An 11,976-nucleotide genomic window follows, 5' to 3' on the forward strand; every position below is an offset into this window, starting at 1 on the left:
TCTATGAACCGAGTAGCTCACTTCGTATATTTTATCTTAGTCAGAATCGATTTACTATGAACACTTGGGTCGGAAAAACATTCATTTCCTAAGTCTTCACCGAAACGATGGTAACGACAGAAAAAGACAAAACAAACTCAACTACTAGTTCCTTAGTAACCTTATGACTTTTCCTGATCAAAGTGCGAGTCTCGTGCTTCCGGTAGTATAGGCCTCTACTACCTTTTACACCTACTTATACTCGTCCCAAGAATTGTCTCGCAGTTCTCCCAAGTCACTATATATAAAAACCACATAACAACTTAACACATATGAATGTGTCCAAACAAGCATATACAACAAATTTCCCTAGACTCTAGTAGGATTTCTTCCATGCATATCTTCATCAACAATTCTACTTCTAATTTCGTGGTATAAATTCTTTCTCACGTAGTGTCAGTCTGCAAGGCACACTACACGAAAAATTATCCTGGTGGTGTGGAGACAAAAAATTCTCCAATACTTTAATTGCATACTACTTCGCGTAAGTAGACAAAATCTCAGCCTATTGAGTCTAGAAACTCAGTAAACCCTTAATCTCTTTGTCTTTCCTAAATTCCTTCAAATACTATATAACGCCTTATGTAACTTCAACATCGATGCCGCTTTGAGTTTTTATCACAATATTCAGTCCTTCCGAATCCGTAAGCAATCACTGCTTCAACCTGGTTGTTGGTAGAAATGTCAGATGATGGGACGACTTCAGGGATTACGTCAAAAGTTCTATCATCCAGCAAATCGAAAGTGTACTTCACTCGTACCATACTCCTCCATACATACTATTATTTTATTATACATATGATAAAGGTACAATACCACTCTATAGGTATTATTTACGATATCTTTCGATAAATACCATTCATTATCGTAAGTCTCCTTATCTCCTCGAAAAGTTATATACTAGTTCAAATACAGTAATTAAACACTTAAAAATCCGAACACATAAAGTTTCCAGATCATGGTCGGCAACAAACCTTAGATCTTTTCAAATAATAGAAAAATAAATAGGAAACATAAATAAATCATTTAGAACATAACAACAAATTAGGCATTTATTCTAAAGTAAACTAGTGCTTGTGTTAATTCAGGTATACTACCTGAAATAAAATAGATACATTTGACGATCATTGCTTAGTATTCTAAGTTTAAGTCTAGAAATCCTCAAAATTCGTAGTTCGCTTAAACTAATGCTCTCATACGAACTATGACATCCTCTAATTTTCAGAACCCAAAATGATATTCCTTTAAGCTTTTAAAAATCATAATACTTTATTTGCGGAAAATCCCAGTATATTAAAATCTTTTTTGAGTACAAATGATTGTGTCAAACAGAATCCTAAGTATGTCATAAATCGATATAGTACATACATTACAACATAAAGGCCTAATGGTTTCGAACGTTATTGTAGGTTGTCTCTTAATCACTCATCATCCTTAAGTCTTGATACCTGTGATGCATATAAACTGAGTGTGTCAGGTTGGGAAACCTTGTGAGATACATAAGGTTTTTAATCCCCTAATGTTAATATATATATATATATATATATATATATATATATATATATATATATATATATATATATATATATACACACACACACACATCTTAATCCTGGAAAACCAACTGTTACCAATCAATATATAAATATCTCTTCGACTTGCATATCTATAAAACCTTATACCTATACATGCCCATCCCAATCGATCTTGACAAATCCTAGTCCATGATTATCAGGGAAAATTATCTCACCTAGTGAATCGTTTAGAGTAAGGGTTCGACTACACAGCTAGGGTCTTCCTTCGTCGGTGTAAGTCATAAAGGCACATGAGCCATCAAAGTATTTGATGAATATGGTATCCCATTTCATCTACATTTGTGGGTTATGAGCCCACACTAGCAATGTAATTCACAAGACCGTCTAGAATGATCAAGTGTTGTCATCTTCCTTTGGGAGATGACCAGACATACCGTTACAATTTCCTGATCTGGATCCACCATTTCTGGTCATCCAATAGGAATACTATATTGTATTCCGGTATGTATTTCGTACCATTAACACCTGAAAGTGTCACAGAAAAAAACTCTACTTTATGTTCCTAACTTACTCACATTATCTAAATGACACTACCCAATATCAAACTTAACTGAACTAGGCATATATAATTAGTCTTATCTTACCACTAGGCAAGACTACGAGGCTTATAATCAACTTCACTACCTGCTCTATTTAGAAAACACTATTCTATCCTAGTGTATATTCAACACAATGTACATTAATATACAATTATCTTTTATTATTATCATCATTTAATAATATTATATATACCTCTTATCACATATAGAATCATATCTAGCACATATTCCAGGAAATAAGCACATAATTCGCATGTAAGCCCTCAACATATATTTAATACATTTATTAGATACTAGTATTAAAATTATGATCACGAAAGTATCTATGCACTCCCTTGACTTAGGTGGATGATTGGTGATTTGGACAGAGCTTCGCCTAACACCATAGCTTTTCCTTTGACGTGACCTAGATATTCACATCACTTAGTCTTAGTCTTATATTCTTGTAACTAATGATATTCTAGATTCCCCAATAATCCTAATGTCTACTGATCTATAACTGATAAGGAACAAACAGATAAGATTATATCGGAGGTATGGTCTGTTTGGTATACATAGTATACTGTTTGGAAATCCCACTTTAAACACATCACTAAATCTAGCCTAGACATCATTTTTGTAAGTAGATTAATCAAAATAATGACTTGGAATTACTGATAAATGTTATTTATAGATTCATAATAACAACTATGAACATAAATATAAGTTACACTTGAAATAAGATAAATGTAGCTTAACTTACATGAATATTACGAAAAACCGAGAAATTACACTGGCAGAACCCCGATCCAAAAGCTTCAGGCTCCTAGCTACTTTAGAGCCTAACTAAAATACTAAAAAGTTCAGAAAAAGTTGGACCTTAAGGACCAGAGAGATTTCAGAGAGATATATGAGAACTCGGATGGGAAATAAAGGAAATTTGATGGGTATTTATAGCTGAACAGGCGCGCGCCATTCACCAAACTGAGGCACGCTGCACCCTTCAAGCGACGTTGCTCCTGCCCCCTACTGCCATGTGTCAGCAACAAATTTTCCCATGTTGCCATGTCGGCATCCTGTTACACATCGCGCCTCTCGCACGTATGCATGTGAATTTTTTATTTTTCCAAAAATCATATCTTCCTCGTACCAGCTTCGTTTTCGACGTTCTTTATATCCACATATAGCTATCGACGAGTACTACAACTTTCATTTGGACGTTGTCGGTTAATTCTCATTTTATTTTTAAAGTTATATTTTTAACAGACTTAGTCTGTTAAAGTCCGTATTAAAATCATAACACTATCAAACGACCTCCGTTCTTGGTTGTTTTTATATTGATGAATTCCTATTCACGAGATCTTCAATTTTCTTTTAGATTGATTTGCCTAACAATCGACCGATTCAAAATTTGGTTTCTGTGTTGCATACTGTTGCGTTGAATCTTTGAAAAATCATAACTTCCTTATATGGAGTCAGATTTGGACGTTATCTATATGCACAAGTTCGCTTTTAGGGCTACTACGACTTTTGTTTAGATTACTTAGGCTAATAACCAACCTATCTCCGATTCACTATTTACGACGCGTATAACAATGTCGGTTTAATCGTGAAACTTCGAAGAAACATGATTTTTCATACGAAGTCAGATTTAATTAAGCGCCCCTTATATCCATGTGATAGTCATTACGACTACATCTTTAACTAATATTATCTATTATATCTTAAATGTTTAGCCCGAATTTACGGGCGTTACACAATGGAAAAAGAGTATTAAGTCTCTAATGGAACATGGTCATGTAATGAATTTTCTAGTCATTGTAAGGTACTTCTGGGATAATTACCCCTCTTCACGAAGTAGTGGACTATATGAAAAGTTCAAAGGGCTAAGATGTCCCCATATTTTAGAATTAGAGGTATAAAGTCCTTATATTGGTTGTTAGGGGTATAAACTTCCCAATTGATGTTCTAATTGTAGCTCTTTGTGTAATTGGAAATTATTTATTGTAATATTATTTTGTTAGTAAACATAAGTTAACACTATAAAATGTGATTATGTTTTAATATCCATGTACTAGTATAAAGGGTATAAAACCCAGTATTTTAGAGTAAAGGTAGGAAATTATCTTATTGTGACATTAGGAGTATAAAATTCCATTTGTATATTTTGGGTTTGGAACACTTCGATAATTGATAATTCGTGTAGAAATGTGTTATTATGAGACATCTAGATTGCCATTAAGGGTATATGAAATCATTATAGTTTGATGTTAAGGGTATATAGTTACTACAACTTGTTTTAAATGGTATGACGTGCCTATAATTAACTTGTCGTAAATGGTATGGAGTCCTTATATACAGGGCAGGAAGTCCCTATAGTTTGTAAGCTTGACACACACACACAAAAAAAAAAAAAAAAAAAAAAAAAAAAAAAAAAAAGATTGCACATTTACCGTTAGTTGTTATAATTGTTTTGATCAGAAAATTGTATTAACCATTACAATAATATTTATTGTTGTTTTAAAATCCATGTGCTCACGAGAGAGACGTTATTTATCTCATGTATTATCTTATTTGATAGTGTTCCACAAATGTTAATGAGAAGTGACTTAGTAGATCTTTAGACTGATAGGTACGAGCAACGCCAAGAGGCGTTAATCTGAGTTGGAGGCCAAATAACGCCGACATAACGGGCAGCACACGGCCCCCCTCTCATGTTATTTATTGTTATGTTAATAAATATTTTCATGGTCACCGGAAGTAACGTGGAAATTAACCAATCAAAAATCTCTCTCTCTCTCTCTCTCTTAACATGTTATAACATTTACACAACACTTCCTATATAAATCAAATGGTGGTGTTAAAGATGACATGACATTTGCGTTGGCAAATTTTGGGTATGATAACATGTCTTAACATGTTGCACATACCCAACGATGATGCATCTTTTGTGAAGAATTAGACGACCCGAGGAGTAGCATGCGGGAAACATTAGTTTGTGCGTATGATTTTAGTGTACCTTATATTGTACAATTGCTTCATTATGACTTTTATGTTTTGTTACACCCATGATGACACCATTATTGAATAATATATTGGAAAAAGTTGACCACATCCAATCGACAAAGACATTATTGCAAATGATGTCATGTTGCTAATTGCCGATGATTAAAGTTGGGGTATTACAACATTAAACTTAAAATAACATGTTAATTATACGATATGTACTTCTTATTGTTCATGTATCGAGCAAGCTCAGAATCGTACGAACTTCCTTTATAGCCCTTATACTCGCTCCACCACTTCATGAAACTACTCCCCTCCACGAAAATCTCAGGAGACACCGAGAAATCTTTTATCGAATGCAAAACATATACCTCAAATTTCTCGATGTCAGTTGCAATATTGTTTCGGTCCCCATTCTTTAAGTCTCTTAGGGAAATCAATGCCTCCTCTACATGCGCCCAAAAGCAAGAATCCTCGGTAAGACTAGCAGCCTTCGTTTTTGCGTCGCTTGGCTTACGACCCTTCTTTTCTTCCTCCGACCACTTCTCTAATAACTTGTAGTGGTTTGGTCTAACCGCCATGTAGTTTGTTTTTCCCCTTTTGTAGTGGTCGGCTATGTCTAGTGGCTCGACAATCCTCCTGTAGTTGGTTCCAGCGTAAAGCCAACGCTTACGCAACTTCGCACCTTCTTTTTGTGGCACTAGATCATTTTCTTCCACAGTCTTCTTCCAGTACTGGTTCAAATTTAGTTGATGTCTGATGGCTTCATTTTTTCCCATGATTTCGGTTGCGCTTTTGGCATCCTTATAGCTATCATAGTAACCCCCTGTTAGTCTTCGGGTCTTCATGTACCATTCTATGTACGTCAAGATTATCTTCATGTCGTTTAGCTTCTTTGTAGGCTCATACACGTTCCTACTTTTGATGATCATCCTTGTTTGCTTCTTTTCCATTTTCTCGATCAAATCATTTGAAATATCATTTAACGCACCGATTTCTTGAAACTGGAATACAATTCCGGCCCTCAACGGGCTTAAGTTGGATTCGTTGAATTTGGAAGCCCCGTGATACAATGCCGTCTTTCTGATCGAACCCAACTCTTTACTATAATCGTGCATTTGGTAGCTTTCAGCATTTTGTGTCACCATAGCGTCTAGAACTGCCAAGATCGCCTCTTGATCTTCAAAAGCTGTGTGCCCACCTGATTCTGTGCAGAAAAGGAAAGTGCCGAAAGGCTTGTATTCACTATTCGATGAGAAAAAACTAGCAAGAAGATCTGTCTTCGCGACCACATTCAGGAAAGATGATTTCCATTGTGGGCGTTCAGAGATGGCGCCTTGGAGATGTTGGTTACCAATAAGGGGCGAACCAAAAGTTATGCAAATCGGACGTTTGGCAGTTTTTGAACCGTTAGATTCTTCCAAATCTGCGTAATGTTGATGCAGGAGGGTGTAAAGAATGGCGAGGTATCCACCTAGACCACATCCGGTGACAACCAACTGACCATTTATAAGCTGAAAAAAGAACGATTTAAACCATTAAGAACAGATACTACATTTGATCTTGAGTTCTGAATCTGCGAAAGTAAAGATATACCTGATTTGAGAGCTCGGATAGCTCTTTAAAATGAAGCTCAAACAACTCAACAGCAGCTTTGTTAATGGATAAATTGGGGTTGACTTTTGTCGAAATGAAGTCGACGACTTTATGCTTATCTGATGAAACCAGACCTTCTCCATTACGAAAACGAATTGTATAATCAGACAAACAGTTGAAAGCCAAAACTTTGATCCCAGAAGGACTCGTGTCAAGTTGATAAGTGGAAGAAGTTTGAGAAATTGCTCGATAAGCATCTTGAATGACATCTATGCTGCCAAGAAACTTGCCCCCTTCGACTTCACTGCTGAACCTGCAAGTTGTTATGAAACTTATTTTCAAGATTCGATATTTTTATGATGAAAGAGATTAAGATCGATGCAAATCTAGCTTACATCTTTTGGCTCATCTTCTTTCTTGTTTCTTTTTGAGAAACTTTTTGGTGTGTTTCTTTCAGATGTTGAAGACAATGGAACGAAGCTTTCAAAGATTCGTTGTCGCAATAATGTAGATGTCAAGAAAGATTTATTTATAATGCACAAGAATTCGTTGGTATTGGGGTGTGTCTAATCCATACGAAAGGTCGTGATGATTACAATTTTTTGTATTTAAATGTGGAGGGTTTCAAGTTGCAAGTTCGTTTCCAAAAGTCGTCGATAAAATCTTTATTTATTTAAATTGGTGTAAATTACATTTTTATTCCTTATGGGTTCATATGTTTTATGGATATATGCATTTTATCATTTCTAACGTTTTCATCCTCCAAAGACTCATTTTCACTTTTAGTCCTTTGGGTAAAGGCGTTAAGTATGTGTAAACGACAAATATGTACTTTTCTTTTTAATTTGTTGATAATTGTGGTTAAAGTTAATTTTTGAATGGAGCCCAATCACTCACATATGTTCAAATACTTCATTTTTGTCCCGATGCTTTTCAACCATATTATGCACTAATTAAAACATGACATTCAACAAGCATCCCTTGTGTGCAGAAAATCCAAACTTGGAGATGAAACAATCACCATTAAACACAGGCTTGAAGGGGATCTCATGTTTTGATGACTATAAACGACTAAAAACATCTAAGTCATTTTAAACACGAACTAAACTTGAAGAGAAAGGTGTCATTGAAGGAAGACGACGATAGGTGGGTGAGCTCATAGAAAAAGTCAATAAGACAAAATTTAATAATTGTATAAAAGTAAACGCAAATTTGTTATTTTATACAAACTTAACGTCCTTTCTTCACAAAATCAGACTCGGGGAGCAAATATGTGACAATAAAACTTTTACAGCAACTGAGGAAGAAGTTAGAATGAAAAATTATTGCACCACATGGGCGAAAAAGTTTAATTTACCTTTGAAATGATTAGAGTCTTCGGATTAACATCTACTAGAATTCTTTTTCTTTATTTTTTGACGGTTTATCAATAAATATCTTCAAAATTATTCTGCTAACTATTTATTTTTAAAATGATGGGTGCCGACAATAATGTCATTATTAGACCTTCTTTTGGTTGTTTGTGTTGTTTGGACATCCCTTCAAACTCTTGATCGGATGTGATTTCTCTCTCATAATTAGGCCCACACGTAGAGAGTTGATTGGTTCAAATTGATCTAGGTCGATTGTGAGACTTTCCATATTAGGCTGATGGGAGTGGAAGCGCTAAGGAGTAGTGGCGGACGCCGAAGGTTTTAGTAGGGGTGACACTAAAAAAAAATTTCCGAAAAAATCTAAATTAGTAGTGGCACTCGTATTTTAAGCCGGTGCCCTAATAGAAAAAACATAAAAAAAACATAAAAAAAAGAAATTACACTACGTGCCGGAATCGGAGCAGTGGCCCGGGACCCCCCGGGCACCACTAAGGTTCGCCACTTGTAACACCCAAATTTTCGAATAATTTTTCACAATTTTTAAAACATACTTTCATTCATAAAATAATAATAAACTTAATGTATCCACTGTCATCATAGAAAAACATATCCCAGAATCATATAAACAAAAGCTCCATGAGTGTGTACAGATCATGCCGGCGCCTTCCCGTGATCATCACTGGTACCTGAAACACATACACAAAACTCTGTAAGCATAAATGCTTAGTGAGTTCCCCAAAATACTACATAAACACATATCAGCCACTCAAGGCTGTAACTCTGATGACCCTCTGGTCGAATATCTCTGTGGGACCCTCTTGGTCCCATAACTCTATGGACCCACTGGTCCTAACTCTGTAAACTCTGAATCATGCATATCACATATCACATAGAATCACAACACATAAATAACATACAAGATACACTGTCACATAGCTCTGATTACCACTCTAGGTAAAGTATAGTGAGAAGACTCACCTCGGGAATCTCGGTAAAATCTCGATATCAGAATACTGCCCTAGCCTCCACCTAGTCACAATAATAAATTTCACTAAATAAATGTCGCTTCACAATTTGGATATTCTCTCATGCAAATCCCTAGAAGGGTAAAAGACCATTCTACCCCTCTACAGGCCCAAGGCCCATTTGTTGACAAACCCTAAAAGTCAACCCAAAAGTCAACTGTCCATTTTGACCAGACTCGCCGAGTGCATACGACGACTCGGCGAGTCTCATCGTCCCCACAGACTCTTCCCTTTCTAAGCCTCACTCGACTCACTGAGTCACCCCTCAACTCACCGGATCACCACTGGAGTCAGACCTCGGGGCAACCCGGTCCGACTCGTCGAGTCTACATATGGACTCGGCGAGTTTCCTCCATGGACTTGCTCATACAACCTCCTGAGGTCAGATCTGCTTAGCCAAATCATAGATCTAACCCTTAAACACTCAAAAGTCACGTAAAGGTGCAACCTTTACGTGCATGCAACCCAATTCAAGCCTTAAATGGAGAAATAACACTAGAAATGGCAACCTAGTCTCCAATTGCTTATTTGCTTGCAAAAAGCTAGAAGGTAATGACTCTAGGGACCTTTCATGGTCCAGATCTGATGTCATAACCCCAAAGAGGACCTCATACTCACTAGATCTTTCATAAAATGAGGGTAAAAACCCTAAAATCAAGAAGTCCATCAATATAACACGAAATGGAAAGGTTTATACCTCCAAAGATGATATCACGACATGATTAGCTCAGATCCAGTCCCCTTCACACTCTAGATTTGTGCTCCTATCTTCCTTCAAGCAAAACCACACAAAAAGATGAAGAAATAGCCTCCTCTTGCCCTCAAACTCACTATCTCAGCTCTCTAGGGTTTCTCTGGAACAAGGTGGCCGCAAATGAAGGCCATAAAGGTCTTTAAATAGGCTCCCAAACCCGAGGATTAGGGTTTTCCTAATCAGCACCGACTCGGCGAGTCAGGTCCCGACTCGTCGAGTCCGTTCGCGAAAATACGCCAATAGATCAGACTCTACTCGACGAGTTGAGGCATCAACTCGTCGAGTTCCTCAATAAAACAATAAATAAATAATTAAATTAACATACCCGAACTCAGGATGTTACACCACTGCTAAGGAGCTCGCTAGGAAAAAAGAACATCTCCCCTAGCTCTCGATAGGGGGCTCGCTACGGCGTAACGAGAGGAAAGAGGGAAGATTGCTTGAATGTGATTAGCTGTTAGGGTATTGATGATCCACCTTTTTACAAACAAAAGTTCACATTTTTTTATTAATTTTTTTTAAATCAATTTCAAAATTTCAAATTTCAATCCAATCCATATAAAAATTAACACTACACTTTCAACAATTCACGCACAAACTATCATTCTTTTTTCACAAATTGACTCTCTCCTTTATAAAAAAATGTCATCTTCATCCTTGTCCTCGTCTTCATCATCATCGTCATCTTCATTGGACAATGTTTTTGATAGCGTAATACAATCAGCGATCTCCATACGTAATAGGCTAGAAAAACATGTTAATAACCATGAAGCGACCAATATGCAACGTAAACAAATAAGATATATCCAAATATAGCATGCAACTTCTAGTGACATACAAAATTTGTATGCTCATCATGCGAATGTGTATAGTTTACCTGGGATGTAAAGAAGTTTAGATTGCATGCATTGGAGATGGAATTTGTGTCTAAATGCATATCATGGACAATACACAAAGGACAATTAATTAGGCCCACACGTAGAGAGTTGATTGGTTCAAATTGATCTATGTCGATTATGAGACTTTCCATATTAGGCTGATGGGAGTGGAAGTGCTAAGGAGCTCGCTAGGAAAAAAGAACATCTCCCCTAGCTCTCGATAGGGGGCTCGTGTCACACCCCAAAACCGGAACGACGGAAACGTTCGGGGGCGGAGGACGTCATGTACAGTATCACAACAATGCATAATAGTAAAACAAGCAACAACATCATCCATTGCATTAATAGTATAATTTAATACAAGTGAGTTCTGTATAGTTTGTAAGACACCAAAAATATGAATCAAAATAAGAGATGAGTCTTGAATGTGCTCCATCTTCTCAAAACCTGGTCATCGGTACCTGTCTACTGGCGACTTGAGAATACAAGTTATTTTGAAAGCGTAGATCAACATTAAAGCTGGTGAGTTCATAAGTATTTTAGTGTCATTGTTTGTATCAGTTTGAAGAAAGTGCTTGTAAATGTTTGATGTAAAATTTTGTAAGTGTTTGATGTAAATGTTTGTAAACTTCCTATAAAATCCTATATTTTCTACTAAAGTAGTCTTCTACCAAGACTCAACTGTTCTTTATGTTTGTTCTTTTGTAAAAGTGTGTGTGTTTTCTCAAAGTACGACTATTATTACCAAAATATAGTTTTCATTACCGTTTATGTGAGAAGATCACAATGTGAATGAAATGGGAAAATAAAGATGTACTGTACTTTTATCTATGTAACTACCAATGTACTAACTACCTTAAACCTGTTTGTTTAATTAAGGTAAAATGTGATAAGATTGTAACCATACTTGATTGACTAGTATAACACGACGTTCGAGACGTCGACATGATATGACATTCGTCACCAGTAGACCTGCAGGTCCCACTGTAGCTAGCAGCAAGGTGTAGGATGGTCAGTCCCGTATAGATCTCTACACATATTCACGCTCTCCCTCCAGGAGACTCTGGGTACAAGACGTGACACAGCAGTATATTGCCGAGCCATGAAGTAGTATCTCACATTAATGTTATAGTATTCTTGTGTTTGTATAGTATGTTCTCTCTGTCTAGTATATGGTATGTTCTCTAGTGTA

At 36.4% G+C, this 11,976-nt stretch overlaps 1 protein-coding gene across 1 annotated transcript; it reads right to left on the minus strand.

The window, feature by feature from the left end:
* Positions 1–5,283: 5,283 nt before the first annotated feature.
* On the minus strand, positions 5,284–7,324 carry LOC145109462 (senescence-associated carboxylesterase 101-like). Its single transcript, XM_079046624.1, has 3 exons — positions 7,150–7,324; positions 6,755–7,067; positions 5,284–6,672 (listed from the first exon to the last, which is right to left on the minus strand). The coding sequence occupies exons 1-3, from the start codon at positions 7,161–7,163 to the stop codon at positions 5,362–5,364; spliced, it is 1,638 nt and encodes a 545-aa protein (XP_078902750.1). The 5' UTR covers positions 7,164–7,324; the 3' UTR covers positions 5,284–5,361.
* Between the last annotated feature and the right edge of the window lie 4,652 nt (positions 7,325–11,976).

Source organism: Lactuca virosa, chromosome 4 (assembly GCF_052849685.1).
Source record: "Lactuca virosa cultivar CGN04683 chromosome 4, Lactuca_virosa_CGN04683_v6, whole genome shotgun sequence".
Classification (NCBI taxonomy): Eukaryota; Viridiplantae; Streptophyta; class Magnoliopsida; order Asterales; family Asteraceae; genus Lactuca; species Lactuca virosa.